At 40.2% G+C, this 26,738-nt stretch overlaps 1 protein-coding gene across 1 annotated transcript in view; it reads left to right on the forward strand.

Annotated features, from left to right (window-relative positions):
* Positions 1-203: 203 nt before the first annotated feature.
* LOC148113819 (vomeronasal type-2 receptor 26-like) overlaps positions 204-26,738 on the forward strand; it is a 28,312-nt gene continuing 1,777 nt past the window's right edge. Inside the window, exons 1-6 of the mRNA XM_087893413.1 lie at positions 204-426; positions 12,007-12,187; positions 15,902-16,193; positions 18,920-19,780; positions 23,253-23,480; positions 26,412-26,538. Coding sequence (XP_087749539.1) covers positions 204-426; positions 12,007-12,187; positions 15,902-16,193; positions 18,920-19,780; positions 23,253-23,480; positions 26,412-26,538 — 1,912 coding nt within the window. The remainder of the gene's footprint in view (positions 427-12,006; positions 12,188-15,901; positions 16,194-18,919; positions 19,781-23,252; positions 23,481-26,411; positions 26,539-26,738) is intronic.

The following is a 26,738-nucleotide window of genomic DNA, read 5'->3' on the forward strand; positions in this document are numbered from 1 at the left end:
GCCCCACCCTACCCTATATATGTTACCTTCACCACGCAGCCCAGCTAATCACCTTGCTTTGACTCCATGCCTTGCCCACTCTGCTCAGCAAAGGTAAGCATGTCACCCACCGCCCTTCCCTCAGGTCGGGGCCCAGGGAAGTGTCATTCCCCGAGGTCCTAGAGCCTCTGCCCACTCGCCGTTCATCTTGGCCAGGTCAGGGAATGTGCCATTCCCCGGCTCTGGCCTTGACCCGGAGCCTCCACCCACATGCTGCCTGCTCACCCTCCGCCTCACTCACCTTCATCTACAACTTGGTGGGGGGGTCCCTGGCCAGCTCAGCCGGTGATCCTCCAGCCACTGGTAGTTTTTGGCTGCCTTCTGAGCAGCACCATTGTGAGGCCATCCCTCTGGAGAAGCAGGCTGTTCGCCTGGCTGGGACTGGCTGTGAGCGGCACTGACAGGCAATGAGGTGCATGTGTGCAACTGGCATGAAGAACAGGGTGGCGACGGTGGCAATGACACTTCTTCAGGCCTCTTTTTTCATGTGTAGTTTTCAGTAGTTTTTGGCCGCTGCCTCTTTTTTGGCCGAGAAGCCTTGAGCCGCCACTGCTGGCTTGGTTCCAGCTGGCAAAGAGGCTTCTTGTGCCAAAAGAGGCGGTGGCTGCAGGCTTCTTGCTCCAAAAACTACTGAAATCTACAGGCCAAAAAAAAAGCCTGTAGAAGAAGTCCTGTTGCCACCATTGCCACCCTGTACTTCTTGCCGCCCATACATGCACACCCCATTGCCTGCCAGTGTGTGTGCACGGCCACACCCCATTGCCAGACCCAGCCAGGAGAATGGCCTGCTGCACCAGAGGGACAGCATCGCAGCCGGACTGTGGTGTCCTTTTAAAGTACTTTGACATAATGGGGAGGGGGACCATAAAGGGACAGGCTGCAGGAGTGCCTTTTCTGCCATTCCTGTGGGCGTGGCTTGGTGGGCGTGGCTTGGTGGGGATCATGTGACTGAGTGGACATGGCCAATTCAATGTCACTCTCAGCAAGGTGTCCTCCCACCAAGCCAGACCCACCAAGCCATGCCCACAGAACCGGTAGTAGAAAAATTTGAATCCCACCACTGAGCCAGGACCTATTGAAGGTGCGTGTTTAGAGCTTGGCTCTTGGACTTGCAGTGAAAGTCCAAGAGCCTTGGACTTTTGGGGGAAATTTTGAGCAATAAAGGGGAGCTAAGCCTTCATTCCAGCTATGCTGCTTCCATGCCCAGGCCCGGGTCATAACAATAAATGACTTAACTGAAGTCTCTCTGATTATTAAACTTATTTGAATGGCTGTATTTTCTAAGATGATCCCTTTCACCCTTACTTTTGTTACATTATTCTCTTGTTTAAGACATATCCAAACAATTATTTATGGATCTACTAGGTTGTCCTGATAGCTATTCTTAATATTCTTTAACGAACTAAAAAGCTGTTTATGGAATCAAGGGTCAAGTATTGATATAATTTTTGAAAGCTTAGATGATTATTTCTCCAATAATAGTGGTTTAATCACCTGTTTCATTAATGATGCCTTTTTCAGTGAGTGATGGGAGAAAGTCTTCAGCACAATTTACATGTTAAGCTTCTCCATGCTGATATGGTTTCTCCCATTGCATTTTCATTGCAGTAACAATAAATAAAGAACAGGATCAAAGATTTCTGTACAATTAAAAGTAAACAATGTCTCTTTCCAATTAAATATATTAATTATAAATGAACTGGAAGATATTCTCTTCTTTTTTTATTATGAATAGTATAGCACCAGATATCATTTCAGGTTTTAAATTAGATATATCTGCATAGAACTGTGGCCTAGTAAATTTTTGTTTGTTTTCAGACTATCATATTTTACAGGTGAAACTCGAAAAATTAGAATATCGTGCAAAAGTTCATTTATTTTAGTAATGCAACTTAAAAGGTGAATCTAATATATGAGATAGACTCATTACATGCAAAGCAAGATAGTTCAAGCCTTGATTTGTCATACTTTTGATGATTATGGCTTACAGCTCATGAAAACCCCAAATTTACAGTCTCAGAAAATTAGAATATTGTGAAAAGATTCAATATTCTAGGCTCAAAATGTCCCACTCTAATCACCTAAATTAAGCCATAACACCTGCAAAAGGTACCTGAGCCTTTAAATGGTCTCTCAGTCTGGTTCAGTAGGAATCACAATCATGGGAAAGACTGCTGACCTGACAGTTGTGCAGAAAACCATCGTTGACACCCTCCATAAGGAGGGAAAGTCTCAAAAGGTAATTGCAAAAGAAGTTGGATTTTCCCAAAGTACTGTATCAAAGCACATTAATAGAAAGTTATGTGGAAGGGAAAAGTGTGGAAGAAAAAGGTGCACAAGCAGCAGGGATGACCGCAACCTGGAGAGGATTGTCAGGAAAAGGCCATTCAAAAGTGTTGGGGACTTTCACAAGGAGTGAACTGAGGCTGGAGTCAGTGCATCAAGAGCTACCACACACAGACAGATCCTGGACATGGGCTTCAAATGTCGTATTCCCTTGTCAAGCCACTCCTGAACAACAAACAATGTCAGAAGTGTCTTACCTGGGCTAAAGAAAAAAAGAACTGGTCTGTTGCTCAGTGGTCCAAAGTCCTCTTTTCTGATGAGAGCAACTTTTGCATCTCATTTGGAAACCAAGGACCCAGAGTCTGGAGGAAGAATGGAGAGGCACACACTGCAAGATGCTTGATGTCCAGTGTGAAGTTTTCACAGTCTGTGTTGATTTGGGGAGCCATGTCATCTGCTGGTGTTGGTCCACTGTGCTTCATTAAGTCCAGGGTCAATGCAGCCGTCTACCAGGAGATTTTGGAGCACTTCATACTTCCTTCCACAGACGAGCTTTATGGGGATGCTGACTTCATTTTCCAGCAGGACTTGGCACCTGCCCACACTGCCAAAAGTACCAAAACCTGGTTCAATGACCATGGGATTACTGTGCTTGATTGGCCAGCAAACTCGCCTGACCTGAACCCCATAGAGAATCTATGGGGCATTGCCAAGAGAAAGATGAGAGACATGAGACCGAACAATGCAGAAGAGCTGAAGGCCGCTATTGAAGCATCCTGGTCTTCCATAACTTTTTATATCCACCCCGAATCAGCTCAGTGATGCCCTCGACGTGATGTCCCGATGCCTGGAGGTGGTGCGGCTCTGGATGGGGAGGAACAGGCTCCAACTCAACCCTGCCAAGATGGTGTGGCTGTGGTGTTTTGTCCCCGTCTCACACACGCACCCCCACAGACAGGCAACAATTAAAGAACTCAGCCGACAACAGTTTATCTGGTATGAGAATTGGCAGCAACCCAGTGGCTGGCTGCCAGGTATTCTTTACTCACGAGGGGGGAGTTTCTCCCTCCAAGTAAAATAATAATAATAATTCGTCCTTATTTTACCTTACCTTTTCAGGCCAGGCCTTCGCAGCTCTCCGCACCATAGCATGTTATGTTAACAATATATTTGTTTCTATCTGCTACCTATCTTAAGAAAGAGCCCATTACTTTAATTTACAACTATTTATATTTTATAGAATTATGAATTTCTATATCTAAGTTTCTATTGCTATGTTTGTAGCACTATATTTTTCTTATCTGGTTTTGAGCTCTTTAAACCTTTCCAATCGAATCCAATCAATCTTTAATACAGGTAGTCTTTAATTTACAACCACAACTGAAACCAAATGAGTTTTGCCCCATTTTCCCACTTTTTTTTGTTGCCACATTTGTTAATTGAATCACAGCAGTTGTTAAATTAGTAACCCTGTTGTTAAGTGAATCTGGTTTCTCCAATGACTTTGCTTGTCAGAAGGTTGCAAAAAGTGATCACATGACCCAGGAACAGTGCAACCATCATAAATGTAAGTCAGTTGTCAAGCAGCTGAATGTAAATCACATAACCATGGGGATGCTGCAATGGTCATAAGCATGAAAAATGGTAATAAGTCACTTTTTTCAGTACTGTTGTAACTTTGAATGGTCAGTAAGTGAATTGTTGCAAGTCGAGGACTACCTGAGTCTTCTGTATCTGGACTGCTGATATTTTTTGTTGATATATTTTGGAATTATATCTAGTGAAAAATTTGTGATTTAATTTTCAAAATTCATGTGGTAAAATGTTGGTGTGTTGGTTTTACGTCCAGCAGGTGGCGCTGTTTTTCAATGTTTGTCAATGTCTTTCAATGTTTTCCAATGTTTTTCATGTTTTTACCTGTCACAGGTGTGACATGTATATAATATAGGTATATAGAAACATGCATGTAGTTGAATGCAATGTTGTGTCAAAATTTGAAAGCAATCGGTGAAGAACTTTAGGAGATGTGCGGTTATGTACAAACGGACATTTAAATTTCTATTTATATAGATAGTGTGTGTGTGTGTGTGTACAGCATCATTTTTAAAATAATTATTTTACTATTATGTGGCATATGGCTGACATTTTTTTATTTTTTATTCTTGTTATGTAGATTGTAATTTATTTTACTTTTAATTTAATATATTGTTTCTTTCTTTTTAATATTTTGTGCATCCTCAACAGCTGTGAGACTATGATGGAATATCAAACAAACAAATAAGCAATCTGTAAGGCCATATTGTTTTAAAATGGAAGAACTTTTTTTCCTGTTTTCATACAAATGGGAAAAAGTTCTGTATTTCTTTTTAGTTTTCATTGCTGTCAGCAATTAAAGGCTGGTGTACAATTGTTTACATGCCATGGTTTCCTAGGTCTTGAATTCTGAATTGTTGATCTTTCAATTGTCATTATCAATTCCCACATCATTGTTTCAACTTCATCTCCGAGTGGGCAAGAACTTGTTGTGGAGACAAGTGCAAGTATAAATACTCTTAATGAGGCAGAGCTTGGGGAAACTTCAACTGGCTTACGATAAGACACTTTTACACATTATGATGATACTTGCAGCTTTGGTCTTGCTGCTTTTGCCTGAACTAATGTCCATGATTCCCAGTGCTAAATGCAGGACTAACGACCCTCTGCCTTTTCTTCACAAGCAATATCAGTCAGGAGATTTCATAATTGTGGGCATTTTCTCTCAGATCTACATCTACCGTAGAATTATAGACTTCAGGAGACATCCATCTAAGGAGCTTTTTAGCACCACTTTGTAAGATGTTTTACAGAGGGACATGAAAAGAGAAAGAAGAAAAGGATATAGAGCAGAGAGAGGAGCGAGGGAGGGAGAGAGGGAGAGTATGTAAGGTAGGAAAATATATAGATAGACAATAGATTATAAATATTAGATGATGAATGGATGGATGGATGGATGGATAGATGAATAGATAGATGATAGACAGACAGACAGACAGACAGACAGACAGAAATGGGTTAGATAAATGTTACAATCATTAAACTGAGTTGACCTATACCATCTATGATATTTTGGGAAGTATGTATTTTGACAATATATAATGCTTATTTTAGGGTCATAACTCCAATGTATCAGCACATCCTCGCTTTAGAGTTTGCCATCATGGAAATCAATAGAGATAGCTCTATTTTACCAAACCATACCTTGGGGTTCCATATCTATAATGCCTACTTTGATCCAAGTTGGACATACCGTGCCTCATTGGAGCTCTTCTTTACAAAGGGCCAATTCATACCTAACTATAGCTGTGATGCTCAAAACAGACCAATAGCAGTCATTGGAGGACCTTCCTCTGACATCTATCTATACGTGGCTAATATCCTTTCCCTGTACAAGATGCCACAGGTATGTTGTTTCCTTGGAATTTAGAGGCAGGAGATAAAAATCCATATAATATTTTTTTCTGTAAAAATCTTCAAGGGAAAAAATATTGTGATTGTAATAAAAACTTTACATTTTAGGAAATTTATCCTTCTAGAGACTACAAGTGAATTTTGGTGTGTTTTGGTTACACCACAGCACTTTAATTCGTCAGCTTTTTGATGTTTGAAGGGTCTAGGTTTGGGGATATTTTTCAGCAAAATCAATATTCTCCAAAGTGAGTATAATCAAGTTTCACCCATCCTAGTATTTGGAATAGTTTTTTAGGAGTTAGTATTGATTTTGTTTCAATTTCTCTCTAGCCTGCTAACATTCTCCTTGGAAATAAGCTAAAATTATCTTGAAATATTGCATCAATAGTATTGAAAACAACTGGATAATATTTTTAACCAATTAAGTAATATATTGTAAATTAATATTTATCTTAATGATATTTAAGTTGGAGTGTACAAATTGCATTACTTAAATATTTAAGCGATACAGTTTCTGCTCTCTGAACTAAACCTTGTGTCTTGAGATATGATATTGGAAATCCCAGACATGGAGTTTATTCTGTAAGTTTTTCTATGGTAACCTAACATGATATGATTCATCTCTGAATTGTGAACTGGTGTTCTAATGCAATTCTGAACCACTGACCTATTTTGCTGTTGCAGCTCAGCCTTGGAAGTGATGGCATAGCAATCTCCATGCACAGATGGAGATCTTCTGATTGAACTTGCTTAATTAAGTCATGAGAAATGCTGAACATTCCTGCTCCATTAGCTCATCTTGAATATGAACATGAAACTTACACGGAATCCGGCTTCAGTTTCTAATTTAGCAAACAAAATAGGGAGAGAATCTGATTGCACATCAACATTTTACTTTACAGTCATTTTTCCCCCTTTTATTGTTTATCTCTTTGTTTCTAGATATTGTATGGTTCTGCTCCTGAAATTAGCACAAAAGAACAAACTGCTTTTTACCAACAGATGTTGCCGAATATGGACAGTCAGTACAAGGGAATTTTTCAATTATTGCTATATTTCACGTGGACATGGGTTGGAATGTTGCTAGTAGACAACGAGAGTGGTGAAATGTTTCTGCGCAGGGTGCTTCCCATGGCCACCCAGAGTGGCATCTGCTTTGACTTCGTTGCAAGATTTCCCAAAACTATTCATTCAATTAACCTGAAAAAGATGATTGAAATAGGACTTAACATGTACAGATTTGTTATAAAAAGTAATGCCACTGTGGTGGTAGTTCACGGTGAAAGTGGGAACATGATAACTCTAAGGTTTCTTTCCAGTAAATTGAAAGACAATGATTTACCACTATGGACAAAAGGGAAAGTCTGGATTATGACAATCCAGATGGATTTCACGTCAAATCCTTTTCACCGAAATAAGGATCTGGTTTTCCTTCATGGTGCTTTATCTTTTTCAATTCACTCAGAGAAGGTACTGGGATTCCACCGATTTGTTCAGATGAGACACCCTAACTTGGAAAAAGAAGACACTTTTATCAAGCTCTTCTGGGAAAATGCTTTTGAATGTTCCTTCCACCCCTCTGTAATGAAAAAGGCAAATGGGGCCACTTGTACTGGAAAGGAGAAACTGGAGGTTCTTCCTACATCTGTCTTTGAAATGGAAATGAGTGGCCACAGCTACAGTGTCTACAATGCTATCTACGTGGTGGCATATGCTTTGCATGACTTCTATTCATCTATAATGAAATACAGAGAAGGGAGGCAAATCAAGGGGAAACTTTTGAATCAACATTTATGTAAGGTAAAATACCCCAAAAGACAAATTATGGATGTCTCATTCTATCTTCCTACTAGATTTCAAAAAAATAAAAATAAAAAAAAAATTCTTCCAATAGTTCATTTCTCCAATTTTGGTGAAACTGAGAAGTTTTGGTAAATATGAAGTTAACTATTTACTTTTTAACAGTCTAAGACCAAGTAAATGTAAAATACAGTATACCAATGATATATCCATATGTAACAAAAATGTTTCTATAAGCTACATAGCGGTAACACTTAGACTCATATACTGTTTCACAGTGCTCAAAACATACTCAAAATTCAATTTCTTTTAGAAGAAAACCATCAGTTTTCTTCTAAAATGAGGGTTTTCATTTCAGTACTAGAAACTTTATTAACATATATTGAGGTCCTCATCATTACAAATTTAACATTTTTAAGCCTTCTGCAACATTCACCCCCTTATATTCTTCTATGTTGTCCTCAATATAAACTTGTTTCTCAATTATTTTTTTCAAAAATCTGCTAGAAATAATTAGTCTGATTTAAATTTCTGAATAGTCAGATCTAGTATTTTATTTTATTTCTTCTGATGCTATGAAGATTCTCTATTCATAGTTACAATCAGTAATGTAATTTATTATTACAGTTATTATTATCTTTCATGTTTTACAAACCTTGAAAGGATTTCTTGTCTATATACTTTAAAGGGGAAAAGGAGTGCTGTTGTACATATATATATATATATATATATATATATATATATATATATATATGCAAAAAATTAAAATCTCGGGTGTTTTCCCGCGTCATTATAAATAAGTTGGTTAAAATATTTAAAATCCTGGTTAAAATCCCACCAGGATTTTAAATATTTTATCCAACTTATTTATAATGACACGGGAAAACACCCGAGATTTTAATTTTTTGCATATGCACACCCGCGAAAACTTAAAACTTAAAACTGTTTGGCTTATTTTTTGATTTAGCTCAACTACATGATCAGAAGAATTTTATTTAATAATAGTGCCGGGCAAAAAATTGGGTTCAATGAAAACGGAGAATTGGAGACTGGATTTGATATTATCAATTGGATCACATTTGAAAATTTGTCTTTTAAGAAAATCCAAGTTGGAGGCATTGGCCTCAAGGACTCCAATGAAAAAATGATTACCATTCATGAAGACGATATTGTATGGCCAAGAAGGTTTAACCAGGTATGGACCAGTCACATTGTGTTCAGTCCAGATTTCACTACTTCTAAAGACCACTTAGAGCCAAACTATTCCATAGCAATGAAACTCGGAAACAGAATTATATTCTCTCCCTGAAGCCTCTCCAGCTTAGCTGTTTGTTTATCCATGTCAGTAGCATCACAGTTAAAATAAGGCAAAATATTCAAAAACATAAATTGCAGGATTAAAATATGTACAAATTAAACAGGCCCAAGAAACTAGCAACATTGATTGTGTTCCATCATGCTGCCATGAGGTCCTGAAATGTACACTGATCGGGGCACAAAGGGCAGGCATAGATACTATATGTTTTGTTGTCTGAATGTCAACACAATTACAAAGAATAGAAGCAACTGGATATCCCCATTTGTTCAGAGTGTTTCTGGATCTTGTTGCACCCATTCACAATCTATTCAATGGTTTCCATACTTCTCAGTTTTTGTCAGACCCAGGTGCCAGTTCGTCCATTGGTCCCATCCACTATTACTTCTTTGTAGCATTCCATAAGTCCACTCTTTGAAATTCTTCAAAGTCTTCCGTCCACCTAACTAACCTTTTCCTGGATTTTACTCTCTGCTGAGCTGGTTATCGGCCACAGAGTGGGTCTTGTCTAGATATTATTTGACTTTTTCTCTATATATGCTGCTGTTTAGACATTAGGGGGTCCCTTCGACAACAGCTGGCTAATCCTTTCAATCCAGAAGCATCCTAAACATAGAGAAGTGCTGATTTCCACCTGTGACATTCTGTGTATATAATAATAATAATAATAATAATAATAATAATAATAATAATAATAATAATAATAACTACTTTATTATCATTGTACGTGTATACGCAGTATACACATACAACGAAATTCACTTAACACCCAAAAACCAGGTCCAACACACATAACAATCCCCAAACACACTCCCACCCACCACAATTCCCCACCCCTAAACCACCCAAACATCCACACAACAGGCCAAGTAATGCTGTCCAACAGCTCACTGATGGTGGCCCTTTAGTTCATTGTTGAGAGCAATTATAGCTCTGAGATAAAAACTATTCAGAAAATGTTTAGTCCAAGGTTTAATTGTTCTGTATCTTCTGTCAGGAGGCAACAGTTCAAAAAGATTGTAAGCAGGATGGCATGAGTCTCTCAGAATGTTATGCAACTTTCTCAAACAGCGAGATTCGAAGATGTCATCCAGGGCTGGTAGCTGCAATCGAATGATATTCTGGGCAGTTTCAGCCTAGCTGATAGACTGAGAAAGTCATTCACTGGTGTTTCCTAGTATACCTTCCAGGGTAGAAGGTGGGTAAATGGAGAGAAATGGAATAGGCCACAAAGAAAGTTCACACCTTGCATGTAAATTCTATGTGAAAACTTTGCCATTTACTAAAAACCTTACAGATGTTCAAAAGCAAAGAAAGGCAAGCAACATTTGTAAATTTATGTCTCTGTAAAGTGATCTTTTTATTGGCAACAAATTAAGTATTGTGACCTACATGTTTGCACTGAGGCAAAAAGTTGTTCAAATCTTTTCCACCCAAAACCAGACTTTGCTGTCTCACATTATTATATCAAAAGAAAAAATATGATGGAAAGACATTTCTGAAAATACTGAAAGAAACTGAGATGCCATGTTTCCAAAGATAAACTTTTTTTTAATTATTTATTTATGGACAGACCCAGCCACTTTCTCTGTGTAATGGGAAGTGTGATTCAGGCTACAGTAAGATTAAGATAGAAGGAAAACTATTTTGCTGCTATGACTGTCTTCGATGTCCAGAAGGGAAGATTTCTAACAGGGAGGGTAAGAGATATTGTATATCTACCTCATCAAATGAATGGGATTGTCAAATGTACCATGGGGAATTTTCTGTTTTCTGCCAACTCTTTCACTTGGCAGATTAGACTAGAAAATAGGGATAAGTAGTTGAATTGCAAACATGTTCATTATTGGTAGCAAGAAGTGAATTTATGCAAATACTAGCTGAATATCTGTGCTTTGCTACAAAACTATGTGATCGGGCTTGATAAATCGACACAGCTTGAAAATTAATGAGTAGTTACGATCGCCATCTTCTCTCCCTTTCTCTCTCTCAACCTTGCCCCACAGAAGCCTCCCATATCCTATCCTCTTCTCTCCTTCATGATTGCTGGACAGAAGCCTCTCCTCTCCTCTTCCCTTCTCTCCCTCAGCCTTGCCCCACAGAAGCCTCCCTATCCTATCCCCTTCTCTCCCTCAGCCTTGCCCCACAGAAGTCTCCCCTATCCTATCCCCTGGTTGCTGCTGTGAAAGTAAAACAGAAATTGAAACTCCTCTTCTCTGCTTGTGTTTTGCATTTGGAACAGATTTTTTTTCATGTGGGGAGGGGGAGTAGAACTCCTTAGCATCAGAGAGTGTTAATCCTAATATAGGAAATACTAACTCTCTGATGGTCATTTCAAAAAATCCTTTCTTATTGAACACCTAGAAGCCAAGGGAAACATACGTGCAAATTTCAATTTTGTAGGATTTACGGTTCTGGAGATTTTGTGATTATGGCATGAGTGGTTTTCACTTTTATATATATAGATACCTTGATGGCAACTAACTTCATGTACTACATATATTTTTTCAGAAATTAATTGGCAGTCCTCGCTTTGAACAATTGTACAGTCAGTTTTTATTCTTTCAATGCAACTTCAACATCAATATTTTCTTTCATAGATATGGATGAATGTTTTCAATGTCCAGAAGATCGGTATCCCAATGAGAAGCAGGTTTTGTGTCTCCCCAAAGTTAAAACATTCTTGAACTACAAAGAAACCCTGGGAACAGTTATGGCTAGTTCTTCTCTTTTCTTCTCTTTAATCACAGTTGGAGTCCTTTGGATCTTTATTAAGCATCAGGACACTCCCATTGTCAGAGCTAACAATCGAAACCTCACATATGTACTCCTTGTTACTCTCCTGTTATCATTTCTTTGTACTTTGCTATTCATTGGGAAACCTCACAAGGTGACATGTCTCCTTCGTCAAACTTCCTTTTGCATCATCTTCTCAGTGGCCATTTCTTGTGTTTTGGCCAAAACCGTCATCGTAGTTCTAGCTTTCATGGCTACCAAGCCAGGGTCCAAGATGACCAAATGGTTGGGGAAAAGACTTGGCACATTTCTAGTATCCTGCTGCTCCTTTATTCAAATTAAAATTTGTATTATATGGCTGTTCATCTCTCCCCCATTCCCAGATGCTGACATGAAGTCAATAGCAGAAGAAATCATTTTGGAGTGTAACGAAGGATCTGCCTTCATGTTCTACTGTGTCTTGGGTTATATGGGCTTTCTTGCCATTGTCAGCTTCACACTGGCCTTCCTAGCAAGGAAATTGCCTGATGCTTTCAATGAAGCAAAGTTTATCACCTTCAGCATGTTGGTCTTCTGCAGTGTTTGGTTGTCCTTTGTTCCAGCATACCTGAGTTCAAAGGGAAAATATACGGTTGCTGTGGAAATCTTCTCCATTATAGCTTCCAGTGCTGGATTACTGCTTTGTATCTTTTCTCCCAAATTGTACATCATTGTGCTGAGGCCCGATTTGAACAAAAAAGATCAGCTCAAAAGAGAAAAGAACAGAGTACCATAAATTTAATTGCTGCTTCCTATTTTGCATCAGGTATCAGGAAATATAAAACCAGTTTGGTTTAGCACCAGGGTAGAAACTAGGAGATTGTGAGTTCTACTCCTGTCTCAAACATGTGTTAATGTGGGGAAAAATAGAAGGAGGGAGACGTATTAGATATTTTTGATGCCTTGAATTATTTATAAAAAATAATAATGGCAGGAGAAAGAAACATATTTTTTAAAAATATTCCCTCTACTGAACCCTTTAAATGATATATGGATCCTAAATCCAGAACAACTAAATTTCTAAGATACTAGGCTAAAAACCAGGAAGACTGAGGCCTTAGGCATATATATATGGAGATATATATGGATAGGAGGGAGGGAGGGACGGAGGGAGAGAGAGAGAGAGAGAGAGAGAGAGAGAGAGAGAGAGAGAGAGAGAGAGAGAGAATAAAGGGGTATATGGATTTTTATCGATATTATATATATATATATATATATATATATATATATAATTTTCTGAGGTTTTCGCAGGTGTTTGTATGTAGGTCTTTGGTTATTCAGGTTTTCTCCCACATAAAATTGGAAGTGTCTTGGCGACGTTTCGACGAAGAAGCACGAAGCTGAAAATGCCAGCCTGAAGATGACGAATGAGACTTCGTCGAAACGTCACCAAGACACTTCCAATTTTATGTGGGAGAAAACCCGAATAACCAAAGACCTACATGTATACATACATACATACATACATACATACATAGATATAGATATTTAGAGTAGCATTAACCACCAGGGTAAATCTTTAAAAAAAAACCACATTTCATTTAAAAATAAAATGCTCTGTTCTAAACTCCAGTTTTCACACAGTAGAGGGGAAATGGTCCTCATACTTGGGGGGCAAGTTGTTCCACAGGCGTGCCTCATGATAGAGAAGGCTGTCTTCCACAGCCCCAATAGATGGAATTCCTTTGGAAACAGGAACTTCAACAGAACGTCTCCCTCAAACCCTACAAAATGAGGACATGCAAGCTTGGAAATAACCAGGCTTTCAGTCATGGGTGGTTTATGTTATATACAATATAAGGAAGTAAGGAAGTGTGCTGCAGGCTTCACTCAGGTCCGCCAAATAGGTGGGAAAATATTTGTATCTCATTAGCTAAGCCGTCTGGCAGCTCTCTATAAAAGAAGACACTGCCAGACAAGCAGGTTGTTGGGTTGTACTGGTCTACTATTAAAGAGCTGTTGTTACTGAAGAACTGTGTCCGTCTCTTCTATCACCAAATCCAACAGTTCAATTTTAGTTTTAGCTATGGTTACTCTGAAACGATTTTACAAAGCACTCTATTCTTGGTTGCAACAAATGATTTTTGTTTTTGTTCTGTTTAATTTGGGTTGTTTTTAAATTATGTCCAAAAATATTTAATCATTTTAAACTGTTTTTAAATTTTGTATGTTCTGTTTTTTTTACTCTGGCTGTTCACCGCCCTGAGTCCTATTGGAGAAGGGCGGTATAGAAATGGAAACAAATAAATAAAATAAATAAATAAATAAATAATGCACAAACCCAGAAGCCATGCATATTCATACAACCTCAAGTTGTTCAAACTTGTGACAGACTGATATTGATTGTCTAGAATAGGGGTCAGCAATCTGCAGCTCTGGAGCCACATGTGGCTCTTTCACCCTTCTGCTGCGGCTCCCTGTCACTCAAAATATGCGTCACAACCACCAGTGTGCGATACCCGCCAGCACACGATTTATTGAGCTTTTCAATAACCATGGATATAATCCAAGAAAAGAAAATTTCAGAAGAAAACAGAACATTTAATTCAACTACATATGCTAGTTTTGTGGCCACTCAAGGAATAGTCAGGCACGGGGAAGGGTTTTGTGGCTCCCGGTGTTTTCTTTTCTGTGGGAAACGGGCCAAATGGCTCTTTGAGTGTTTAAGGTTTCAGATCCCTAGTCTAGAAGAACGCCATTTCTCAGAATTGTATGTGAAGCACCAAGAACAATATGGTAAAAATATTCTTTATTGCCTATTAGTAATTCAGGAAAATTAAAAACCTTTCTCAAATTGCAACAAAAAACTTTTTTTCTTGCGTAAATAATTAAAGGCTTCTATCTTACTTTCCTACTTCACTAAAAAACACCATTGTTGATATGTGCTTAGAACTAAAAAAACAATATATTTTTGTCTTCAGCATTTCCTTGAACCTCTGATTCAAAGTGGATAATGTCTTCCCTATAATTAACTGCTTAATTACGTTTATTTCAATTTCATCTCCTAACTCAACAACTTTAACCACCAGCACACCTGCAAATAATCTTTCGCTTTTCTGACTATTTCGCAAAGAGAATGAAGTAATCTTTCTATCCAGAAATAACAAGCATTTTTTTAAAAAAAAGAATTTAATTTCACCTGTAATCATCTATTTAGCGAAGGCAGCTTGTGAGTCATCAATTCTCAAAGGATTTGCAATAAGTACATGCACACAACTCTCCCTTCACCAAAAGCAAAATAACAAGAACTGGAAAAAAATACAGAGTTGTTACAATCACCCCAGAATGGTAATATCCAACCACTGATTCTATTCAGTAAAAAAAAAGCACTCTGGTTCCTTATTCCAAACGGTCCAATTTAAGGAAAGGCAATGCTAAGACAGGCAAAATGACATAAATAAGGAACAACTTCATTCAGTATGTTGGTCTTTGAAGCACTGGTCTTGGTCCTTTTTCCCAAAGTTGTGGGTAAGATTTCCAGTGCTAAATGCAGTGTCAGTAAACCCCTACCTCTACTTCACAAACAATACCAACCAGGGGACTTCATTGTTGTAGGCATTCTGTCTAAGATCTACATATTGTATGACATGATGGACTTCAGGAAAGCACCATCTAGTGATCTCTTTGATGAAATTCTGTAAGTTTTTAAAATCCACTTTACAATGTTTTAGCAGGTAAGGCTCATAGGTCTATTTGACTGATCTTGGAAATCCTGGTTAATATTGGGTGTGGTTTACTTGGAAACTCCAAGACAGATAACCAAGCAGAAAAGGGTGCTTTTGTGGTTATAAAAAGGGCTCCGGAAAAAGCAGTGGTGATTTTTTAAAGAATATATAATGTTGGGGGGAAAAATTAATCAACCAACAACTGCATAGATGCAGTCAGCTGAAATTAAGCTCAACTCATGTTCATGTACAGTATTTACACACAATATTTTGTTGTATAATAAGACTTAGAGAATTTTGGCTGGCGTTAATTTTAATCCACTGAAAATGTGGTTACAATGATAATGTACCTTCTTTTGATATAATGAAGAGCTGAAGAATCTTTTAACAATTCATAAAGGAGAATGATTACATTTCCTACGATTGGTAATAAACCATTCCTGTTTTCCAGTTATAATATATTTTCATAGTCATGTCTCCTGAACGAATCCTTTGTAATATATTATACTGAAATATAATTCATCTCACGTTTGCAGTGAATGCGCTGTGAAAGATTATCTGATTCCCTTTTCAGTGTCATGACTCCCATCTATCAGCATTTCCTGGCTTTGGAATTTACAATCAAGGAAATCAATGAAGATCCTCAGATTTTACCCAACCTCACCTTGGGATTTCACATCTATAATAGTTATTTTAGTGCAAGTTGGACCTATCATGCATCACTGGAACTGTTTTCTGCACAAGATGAATTCATTCCTAATTATAATTGTGACATCCAGAACAGAAAAATAGCAGTTATTGGAGGTCCAACCTTTGAAGTCTGCCTACACACAGCTACTATCCTGTCCCTTTATAAAGTACCACAGGTACAGTGCTTATATTTGCAAATCAATCATTCACTATGTTTTTAATTTACATGGATTTGAAATTTGTTGCTTGTTGCAAAGTTGTGTCTGACCCATCGCGACCCCATGAACAATGTTCCTCCAGGCCCTCCTGTCCTCTACCATCTCCCGGAGTCCATTTAAGTCCACCAACTGCTTCAGTGACTCCATCCAGCCACCTCATTCTCTGTTGTCCTTTTTTTCTTTTGCCCTCAATCTTTCACAGCATTAGGCTCTTCTCCAGTGAGTTCTTCCTTCTCATTAGGTGGCCAAAGTATCTGATTTTCATCTTCAGATCTGGCCTTCTAAAGAGCAGTCAGGGTTGATCTTCTCTAGGACTGACTGGTTTGATCGCCTTGCAGTCCATGGGACTCGCAGGAGTCTTCTCCAGCACCATAGTTCAAAGGCGTCAATTCTTTTCCTATCTTATGGTCCAACTTTCACAGCTATACATTGCAACTGGGAAAAACCATAGCCTTAACTATATGCACTTTTGTTGGCAGGGTGATGTCTCTGCTTTTTAGTATGCTGTCTAGATTTGCCATAGCTTTCCTCCCCAGGAGCAGGTGTCTTTTAATTTCTAGGCTGTAGTCCCCATCTGTGGTGACCTTGGAGCCCAGGAAAATAAAATCTGTCACTACCTTCATTTTTTCTCCATCTATTTGCCAGGAATTGAGAGGGCTGGATGCCATGATCTTAGTTTTCTTGGATTTGAAATAAATACCACAATAAGTAAGCAACTGTGTATGTGAATTGTGTGTGTGTGTGCATATATATCAGACCAGTGGTGGGTTCCAACTGGTGTTACCACCGGTTCTCTTTGCACACACACTTTCATGTGATCATCGTGTGCATGCTGGCTTCGCTTGCACGCACGCCGAACTTGCACTCCGTGCAACTGCATTAGATTTCTGCCCAGCTGAGGCGCAGCAATCCACTCTGCCGCACCTATCAGCTGGGTTAAAAAATGACAAATAAAGGTAGGTATAATGCGCAGGCAGGCGGGAGAGCCCAGCTCACAGTCATAGAGAACCGGTTCACATCATCACCACTACCGGTTCGCCCGAACTGGGCCAAACCACGAGCAATCTACCACTTTATCAGACATATAGAAAGTCAGCAGATGGCAAATCTTTTTATCAATGAATATACCCATGTCAGCAGATGTTGACCCATAGATTTGGGTCATAACACTGTTGTCTGTCTGTTTGTCTATGTGTCTAACTAGTATATTCAATACTGAATTTTTTAGTCAAGGCTGAGCCTTGACTTCAGTCCTAGCACTACTACTTCTACTGCTTCTTAGGGAACAACACAATGACCTCCATGCAGGGGTGGGTTCTATTTTTACTACCAGTTTGCAATGGGGCCATGTGTGTGCGCTCGCTTCACTCTCACTCTCTCTCTATTGTGGGCTTCTGCACATGCACAGAAACTCCCTGATGTCGGGATCGTGGGCGGAGCCTCCCACTGGTTTTACTACTGGTTCTATAGAACCGGTCCGAACTGGGGGCAACCCATCACTACCTCCATGGCTCAGTGCTCTTCAAGATCTCTTATGTACCATTTATCTTCAAGTTATATTCTCTTTCTGTTGATAGACTCCTGCAGCCTATCTGAAGCTGATATGGGTTGTATGAGAATGCTAAATAATGTTGGAGAATGCTCTTCCAAAGCCTCTGCAGCCTTGGAAAATAGTGTGAAAGCATGCCATATTGGAGAGTACAGAGTTTACGTGAGGGCATCTCCCATTCACACATGACCTCATCAGCTTCTGAAAATTTCATCAAAATAGAATATGCTTTCAAGAATAGTTGCATTAGTGAATATTGGTGTGTGAAGCCAAAATTTGTGGTGTGTCACTTTCGACATGCATGCATCAATGAATAGACATGTATAGAAAAGCAGATGCATTTTTTTCTATGCCAGACTCTGTACAGTACCTGACTGTCTCCATGTGTAACACTGTTTTAGAAAGATGCCATGAAGGATATCCCAGATATCAGGGTATTTTCATGAAAGATTAAAAGAAACAAGAGCTTCAGCTATTGAAGGAAATATTGTACCAATGAATCATACTTGTTCACACAGATTTTCTTGTGGTAGGGTGGATAATTTCAGTAGTATACATTTTATTTACATTATACCCTAGCTCTTATTTTTGTTGAATTTCACAACATTCAAACTAGAATGGAAGAATTCTGCATTAATGCTTCCAGAACATAAAGGTAAAGCTTCTCCTCGCACATATGTGCTAGTCGTTCCCGACTCTAGGGGGCGGTGCCCATTTCCATTTCAAAGCCGAAGAGCCAGCGCTGTCCGAAGACGTCTCCGTGGTCATGTGGCTGGCATGACTAAACGCCAAAGGCACACGGAACGCTGTTACCTTCCCACCAAAGGTGCACCCTTTTTATTCTACTTGCATTTTTTACATGCTTTTGAACTGCTAGGTTGGCAGAAGCTCGGACAAGTAACAGGAGCTCACCTCATTACGTGGTACTAGGGATCCAAACCGCTGAACTGCAGACTTTTTGATCGACAAGGTCAGTGTCTTAGGTACTGAGCCACCGCATCCCTTTTCCAGAACATAGCTATATATAAATTGGAAATGGGATTAGGAGATTATTCTGGAAAATCAGGCACTATAAGCAAATATTTGTAAATTACATTTTTTTCCCTTTCCCTTATTTCTGTCTTTCTTTGATAAGCTTATTTACGGTTCAGCTCCAGAGATAATTTCAGAAACTCATCAGGGTCTCATCCAACGGATGTTTCCAAATGTGGACTACCAATACAATGGAATTCTCCAATTACTCCGGCATTTCAGGTGGACATGGATAGGGGCACTATATACACATAATGAAAATGGTGAAAAGTTTATACATGATGTCGTGCCTATATTTTCTCAGAGAGGGATATGCTTTGCATTTACTGCAAAGTTCCCCGCAATGACTTATTTCAACAGCTTTGACGAATTGATAGGAGAGGCGGTTGAAATATATAAAGTGGTGATGACCAGCACAGCAAATGTAGTGATAGTTCATGGTGAAATGGATGATATGATTCTTCTGAGATTTTTTCCATTTATATCCCAATTGGAAAAAATGCCAGTATGGAGAAAAAGTAGAGTGTGGGTTTTAACAGCCCAGATGGAATTCACATCACTTCCTTTGTTAAAGGCTGTAAAAATTGACTTCCTGCATGGCGCTTTATCTTTTGCAATTCACACAGAGGAAGTCTTGGGATTTCATGAATTTCTTCAGACGAAAAACCCCACCTTGGCAAAAAAAGATAGCTTTATTAAGGTCTTCTGGGAAAATGCATTTGAATGCTCGTTTCCTAACTCCACGACACCTGAGGAAGACAGGGTCACCTGTACTGGACAAGAGAAACTGGAGACTCTTCCTACATCTATATTTGAAATGCGTATGACCAGTCAGAGTTACAACGTCTACAATGCAGTCTATGTGGTGGCACATGCTTTGGGTGATCTCTTTGCGTCTGTACTGAATTACAGAGCAGGGAAGCATGTAACTGAATTGAACCCCAGGAAGCAAAAACTATGGGAGGTAATGGCCTGATTAACTAAAATGTATGGAATTTGGCACTTCGGCAGAGAAAATTTACTGTAGACACAACTCATTTCCACTCACGCTAGTAATAACATTACTAAATTTGCAGATTTTGGAAAGACTTAATGTGACTTGATTTGCTTTAAAAGATATGTAGAATTATGTTGTATAGTTGCCATATTTTAGGTTTACACACTAAATAGTGCTATTTTCCCCCCTAAAAACTTTGCCCAAAGACCTTCTTTAGCTTTTCAACACAAGGTAAAAAAAGAAAAACCAACTACCATATTTTTCGGAGTATAAGGTGCACCAGTGTATAAGACGCACCTTACTTTTGGGGAGGAAAATAAGGAAAAAGATTGGTGGGTGGATCGGCCTCCTGGAATACCACCAATCAGCTGTTCCCAGAGGTGAACTTTAGCAACAGGTTGGTTGGTTGTGAGCTCTGTGCCTTGCTTTTTTTTCTGCCTCTGAAACTTCTGAAACTCTGGTTCAGAAAAAAACATTTTTTTCTGCCTCTGAAAGCCTCCGAAACAGAGCTTCAGAAAAAAAGGCTTTTGTTCTGAAGCTTCTTTGAGAGGCTTTTTTTATGAAGCTTCTTTCAGAGGCTTTTATTCTGAAGGACTACCTCTGTACTCTGTTCAATCTCCTTTCTTTGGTATTGGTATGTAGATTTAATCTCTTCCAGTCTGTTGGTTATTGTGTCATTCTCCAGATTTGTTAACATAGTTTGGTTAGAACCTTTACTGATTCTTCTTTAGTTGCTTGCCATATTATTTTAAATAAAAGTCTTTCAGAGCCTTTTCTCTGAAGCGTCTTTCAGAGGCTCCTTTCAGCCTCTGAAATCTTCGTTTGTGAAGCTGTGTGGGGCTACATTTGGAGTATAAGATGCACCCAGATTTTCACCCTCTTTTTTTGGGGAAAAAGGTGCATCTTATACTCCGAAAAATACAGTATGTATTCATGGTTCCCCTCAAAATGTCCTAAGCATAATAGCATTTTGTAAGATCTACAATATGGGAGTAATTCATGGGATTTTTTCCTCAAATTCTTTTATAAGAAATCAACTCAATTCTCCATGTAGGATAGCTATTCCTCTGCAGCTTACTACTTAAGAAAGGAAGAACTTAAGTTTTCTCTTCTTACTCAACTCCATCATTCTTACCACATCATGTAGCCATCCATCACCTTTAGGTATAAATCTTCTTAATAAAAAGACAATTCATCCTCAACAGTTGGGCTTCAGGCCCGGGTACAGCACAGAGACAGCATTGGTCGCATTGGTTGATGATCTCTGGAGGGCTCAGGACAGGGGTTGCTCCTCTGTCCTGGTCCTACTAGACCTCTCAGTGGCTTTTGATACCATCGATCATGATATCATGCTGCACCGGTTGGAAGGGTTGGGGGTGGGGGGCACTGTTCTACAGTGGTTCTCCTCCTTTCTCTCTGACCGGTCGCAGTCTGTGTTGACGGGGGCAGAGGTCGACCCCGAGGCCCCTTATATGTGGGGTGCCACAAGGATCGGTCCTCTCGCCCCTTCTATTCAACATTTATGTGAAGCCGCTGGGTGAGATAATCCGGGCTGGGTGAAGTACCATCAGTACACTGATGACACCCAGCTGTACATCTCCACCCCAGACCACCCCAATGATGCCCTCGAGGTGATGTCCCGGTGCCTGGAGGCCGTACGGATCTGGATGGGGAGGAACAAACTCAGACTCAACCCATCCAAGACCGAGTGGCTGTGGTTTCCGTTGTCCGGATATAGTCAGTTGGCGCCATCTCTGACTATTGGGGGCGAGTCGTTGGCCCCCACAGATGGGGTTCGCAACTTGGGCATCCTCCTGGACTCGCGGCTGTCTTTAGAAGAGCATATGACGTCCGTGGCCAGGAGGACTTTTTATCAGGTTCGCCTGATTCGCCAGTTGCGTCCCTTTCTGGATCGGGACTCGTTACGCACAGTCACTCACGCCCTTGTCACCTCATGCCTGGATTATTGTAATGCTCTCTACATGGGACTCCCCTTGAGAACCACCCGGAGGCTCCAACTGGTCCAGAATGCGGCTGCGCGGGTGGTGATGGGAGCAATGTGGCGCTCTCATGTAACCCCCCTCCTGCGTGAGCTGCACTGGCTCCCGGTGGTCTTCCGGGTGCGCTTCAAGGTTTTGGTTACTATCTTTAGAGCGCTCCATGGCTCAGGACCAGGGTACTTACGAGACCGCCTCCTGCCACCAATAGCCTCTCACCGACCAGTTTGCTCCCATAGAGAGGGACTCCTCAGGATGCCGTTGGCCAAACAATGTCGACTGACGGCCCCCAGGGGGAGAGCCTTTTCTGTGGGGGCACCTACCATCTGGAACGGGCTTCCCCCGGAGTTACGAAACATCCAAGACTTACGCATATTCCGCCGTGCCCTGAAAACATTTCTATTCCAACAAGCTGGTCTGGCCTAACTCTCCCTTTTTAATTGGCTTTTAAACTGGCTTTTAAATCGGGTTTTAGACCTCTTTAGATAAATTTGGATGTTTTAATCTTTGAGCCTAAATTACTTAATCTGTTTTTTAATAGTTTTTAACTTCTATATGTATTTGTATTTATTATGGCTGTTCACCGCCCTGAGTCCTTCGGGAGTAGGGCGGTATACAAATATGAAAAATAAATAAATAAATAAATAAACAGTTTCCTAAACTTCCTAATTAAAATAGAGTTGGAATGGACCTTTGAGCTCTTCTAGTCCAACCCCCTGCTTAGGCAGGACACCCTACAGACAAATGGTTATCCAACATCTTAAAAACTTCCAGTGTTGGAACATTCACAACTTCTGGAGGCAAGTTGTTCCACTGATTAATTGTTCTAACTATCAGGAAATTTCTCCTTAGTTCTAAGTTGCTTCTCTCCTTGATTTCCACCCATTGCTTCTTGTCCTACCCTCAGGTGCTTTGGAGAATAGCTTGACTCCCTCTTCTTTGTGGCAGCCCCCACAGATATTGGAACACTGCTATCATGTCACCCCTAGTCCTTCTTTTCATTAAACTAGACATACCCAATTTCAGCAACCATTCTTTATACATTTTAGCCTATAAAGCTAATTCTGACTCCGAGAACTCATACAAGATGCAAAATTTAGAAAGGGGGGGATTCTGTACAATTCTTTTTCCCATTTAATTGTTTTAATGTTTTTCAAGTGCAGTGTAAAACAGGGTTTTTTAATTGATCTAATAAATTAGATTCATAAGTATGCTAATTAGTATCCTTTAATTTCTCTGTTTAGTTTTAAATGTTTCCCTTTGTACATGAAAGAACCATAATCACATAATTCAGTATTAAGTAATAATACTAGTATTTTCTCAACTTTTGGTCATATCAAAGAATTTTAAAGGTTCATTCTCTGTATATTTCAAACAGAATTTTGTACAACTGTATAAATTCCTTGTCATGAATTTCTCTTTTCACTTATTTTTCCATTCAGCTGAACCACCTTATGAGAAGGATCTCATTCAACAATAGTGCAGGGGGGGAAGTTTCCTTCAACCAAAATGGAGAGTTAGAGACTGGATTTAATATTATAAACTGGATCACTTTTCCAAACCAATCTTTCCAGAGGGTCAAAGTTGGAAGGCTAGACCCCAGGAATCCCCAGAAAGAAATGTTCTCCTCTTCTGAGAAATCTATTGTGTGGCCAAGCATATTTAACCAGGTAAGGTCTAAACAAATTCCAAATGATAGTAGATAATCATTCCACTGGGGAAACCTCTCATCTTAACCATTACAGAAAATAAAATTCCCTTTTTACAAATATGAAATCATCGGCTATCTTCTTCCTCCTTTTTTGAAAACCACTAAACATTAGGCAGACCATCCATAACACTAGAAAACATAATGTTAAAAATTTAAAAGTCCAATTTTCTGAAGTAGTTAAAGTGCTGACTTAGAAACTGGGTGACAGTGAATTCTAGTCCTCCCTTATGCATGAAAGTTATCTTAATGACTTTGAACCAGTCAATCTATCTAAGCACAACCCACCTCATGGTGTGAGACAGTGAGAACTGGATACGGAACCACTGACTGGTTCAAAATTGGGAAAGGAGTCCGGCAAGGCTGTATACCGTTGTTCTGCCTATTTAACTTATATGCAGAGCACATCATGAGAAAGGCGGGGCTAGATGAATCAAAAGCTGGAATTAAGGTTGCCGGGAGAAATATCAACAACCTCAGATATGCAGATGATACCACTTTAATGGCAGAAAGTGAAGAAGAACTAAAGAGCCTCTTGATGCAGGTGAAGAAGGAGAGTGCAAAAGTTGGCTTGAAACTCAGTGTTAAGAAAACTAAGATCATGGCATCCAGCCCTCTCAATTCCTGGCAAATAGATGGGGAAGAAATGGAGGTAATGACAGATTTTATTTTCCGGAGCTCCAAGATCACCGCAGATGGGGATTGTAGCCAAGAAATTAAAAGATGCTTGCTCCTGTGGAGGAAAGCTATGGCAAATCTAGACAGCATAGTAAAAAGCAGAGACATTACCCTGCCAACAAAAGTGCGTATGGTCAAGGCTATGGTTTTCCCAGTTGCAATGTATAGCTGTGAAAGTTGGACCATAAAATAGGAAAAGAATTGACGCCTTTGAACTATGGTGCTGGAGAAGACTCCTGCGAGTCCCATGGACTGCAAGGTGATCAAACCGGTCAGTCTTAGAGGAGATTTTATTTTATTTTATTTTATTTTATTGAATTTCTATACCGCCCTACTCCCGAAGGACTCAGGGCGGTGCACAGCCATAAAATAAAACACATAGATATACAAAATTTAAAATCAAATAAAATGAATTAAATAAATTTGGCTGAATTAGTACCCATAATTTAAGATACCCATTTTTTAAAATACATTAAGAATTTAAAAATTTAAAATTTACACTTAAAGGGAGAAGATTTAGGTGAGGCCAGATTGATGAAATAAAAACGTCTTCAACTCGCGGCGGAAGGTGCGCAGATCCGGAATCCTCCGTATCTCTGGGTGGAGCTCATTCCAGATCGTCGGTGCCCCCACAGAGAAGGCTCTCCCCCTAGGGGCCGACAGCCGACATTGTTTGGCCGACGGCACCTGGAGGAGCCCCTCTCTGTGGGAGCGTACTGGTCGGTGGGAGGCTGTTAATGGTAGTAGGCGGTCCCGTAAGTAACCAGGTCCTAAGCCATGGAGCGCTTTAAAGGTGGTAACCAGAACCTTGAAGCGCACCCGGAAGACCACCGGGAGCCAGTGCAGCTCGCGCAGGAGAGGTGTTACATGGGAGCTCCATGTTGCTCCCATAACCACCCGCGCGGCCGCACTCTGCGCCAGTTGGAGCCTCCGGGTGCACCTCAAGGGGAGCCCCATGTAGAGAGCGTTACAATAGTCCAGACGAGAGGTGACGAGGGCATGAGTGACTGTGCGTAACGAGTCCCGATCTAGAAAGGGACGCAACTGGCGAATCAGGCGAACCTGATGAAAAATCCTCCCGGTCAGGGCCGTCAAGTGCTCTTCTAAAGACAGCCGTGAGTCCAGGAGGACGCCCAAGTTACGAGCCCTTTCCGCTGGGGCCAATGATTCGCCCCCAATAGCCAGCGATGGCGCCAGCTGACTATATCGGGACGTCGGAAACCACAGCCACTCGGTCTTGGATGGGTTGAGCCTGAGCCCGTTTCTCCCCATCCAGATCCGTACGGCCTCCAGGCACTGGGACATCACTTCAAGGGCATCGTTGGGGTGGTCCGGGGTGGAGATGTACAGCTGGGTGTCGTCAGCGTACAGATGGTACTTCACCCCGAAACCACGGATGATCTCGCCCAGCGGCTTTACATAAATGTTGAACAGAAGGGGCGAGAGAACCGATCCCTGCGGCACCCCACATATAAGGGGCCTCGGGGTCGATCTCTGCCCCCCTGTCAACACAGACTGCGACCGGTCAGAGAGAAAGGAGGAGAACCACCATAACACGGTGCCTCCCACCCCCAACCCTTCCAGCCGGTGCAGCATGATACCATGGTCGATGGTATCAAAAGCCGCTGAGAGGTCTAACAGGACCAGGACAGAGGAACAGCCCCTGTCCCAAGCCCTCCAGAGATCATCAACCAATGCGACCAATGCCGTTTCCGTGCTGTACCCGGGCCTGAAGCCCGACTGGAACGGATCTAGATACGAGATCAACCCTGACTGCTTTTTAGAAGGCCAGATCTGAAGATGAAAATCAGATACTTTGGCCACCTAATGAGAAGGAAGGACTCACTGGAGAAGAGCCTAATGCTGTGAAAGATTGAGGGCAAAAGAAAAAAGGGATGACAGAGAATGAGGTGGCTGAATGAGAAGTCACTGAAGCAGTTGGTGTGAACTTAAATGGACTCTGTGGGATGGTAGAGGATAGGAAGGCCTGGAGGAACATTGTCCATGAGGTCGCAATGGGTCAGACACAACTTCACAAGTAATAACAACAACAACAACACCTCATAGTGCTGCTATTGAAAAAAATAGGAAGTAGGAGCACTATATATGCCACCTTGAGTTATAAAATAATCAACATATAATCTAATAATAAATGTTTGGTAAATATTGAGGTACAATATTGTCAAAAACATTTTCTTATTTCATTTATGAACAGACCCAGCCACTTTCACAGTGCAATAACAAATGCCCTTTGGGCTACAGTAAGAGCAAGTTAGAAGGGAAGCCATTTTGCTGCTATGATTGCCTTCAATGTCCAGAAGGGAAGTTTGCAAACCAACAAGGTAAGAATTGTACTTATGACTGATCTAATTTTGATTTAATGATCCGTGTCCCTAATCATGATGGACATCAATGTCTACTTTCACTCTCTTTTTAACTTTCACATTTGCATATCCATTTCCTCAATTTCTGTTTGTTTGAATTATTTCTTTTAAACTCCAAGGACATATTTTGTAGACATATTTAATTAAAGGACATCTGA

This window comes from Pantherophis guttatus, chromosome 4 (assembly GCF_059756535.1).
Source record: "Pantherophis guttatus breed Tessera chromosome 4, ASM5975653v1, whole genome shotgun sequence".
NCBI classification, from domain to species: domain Eukaryota; kingdom Metazoa; phylum Chordata; class Lepidosauria; order Squamata; family Colubridae; genus Pantherophis; species Pantherophis guttatus.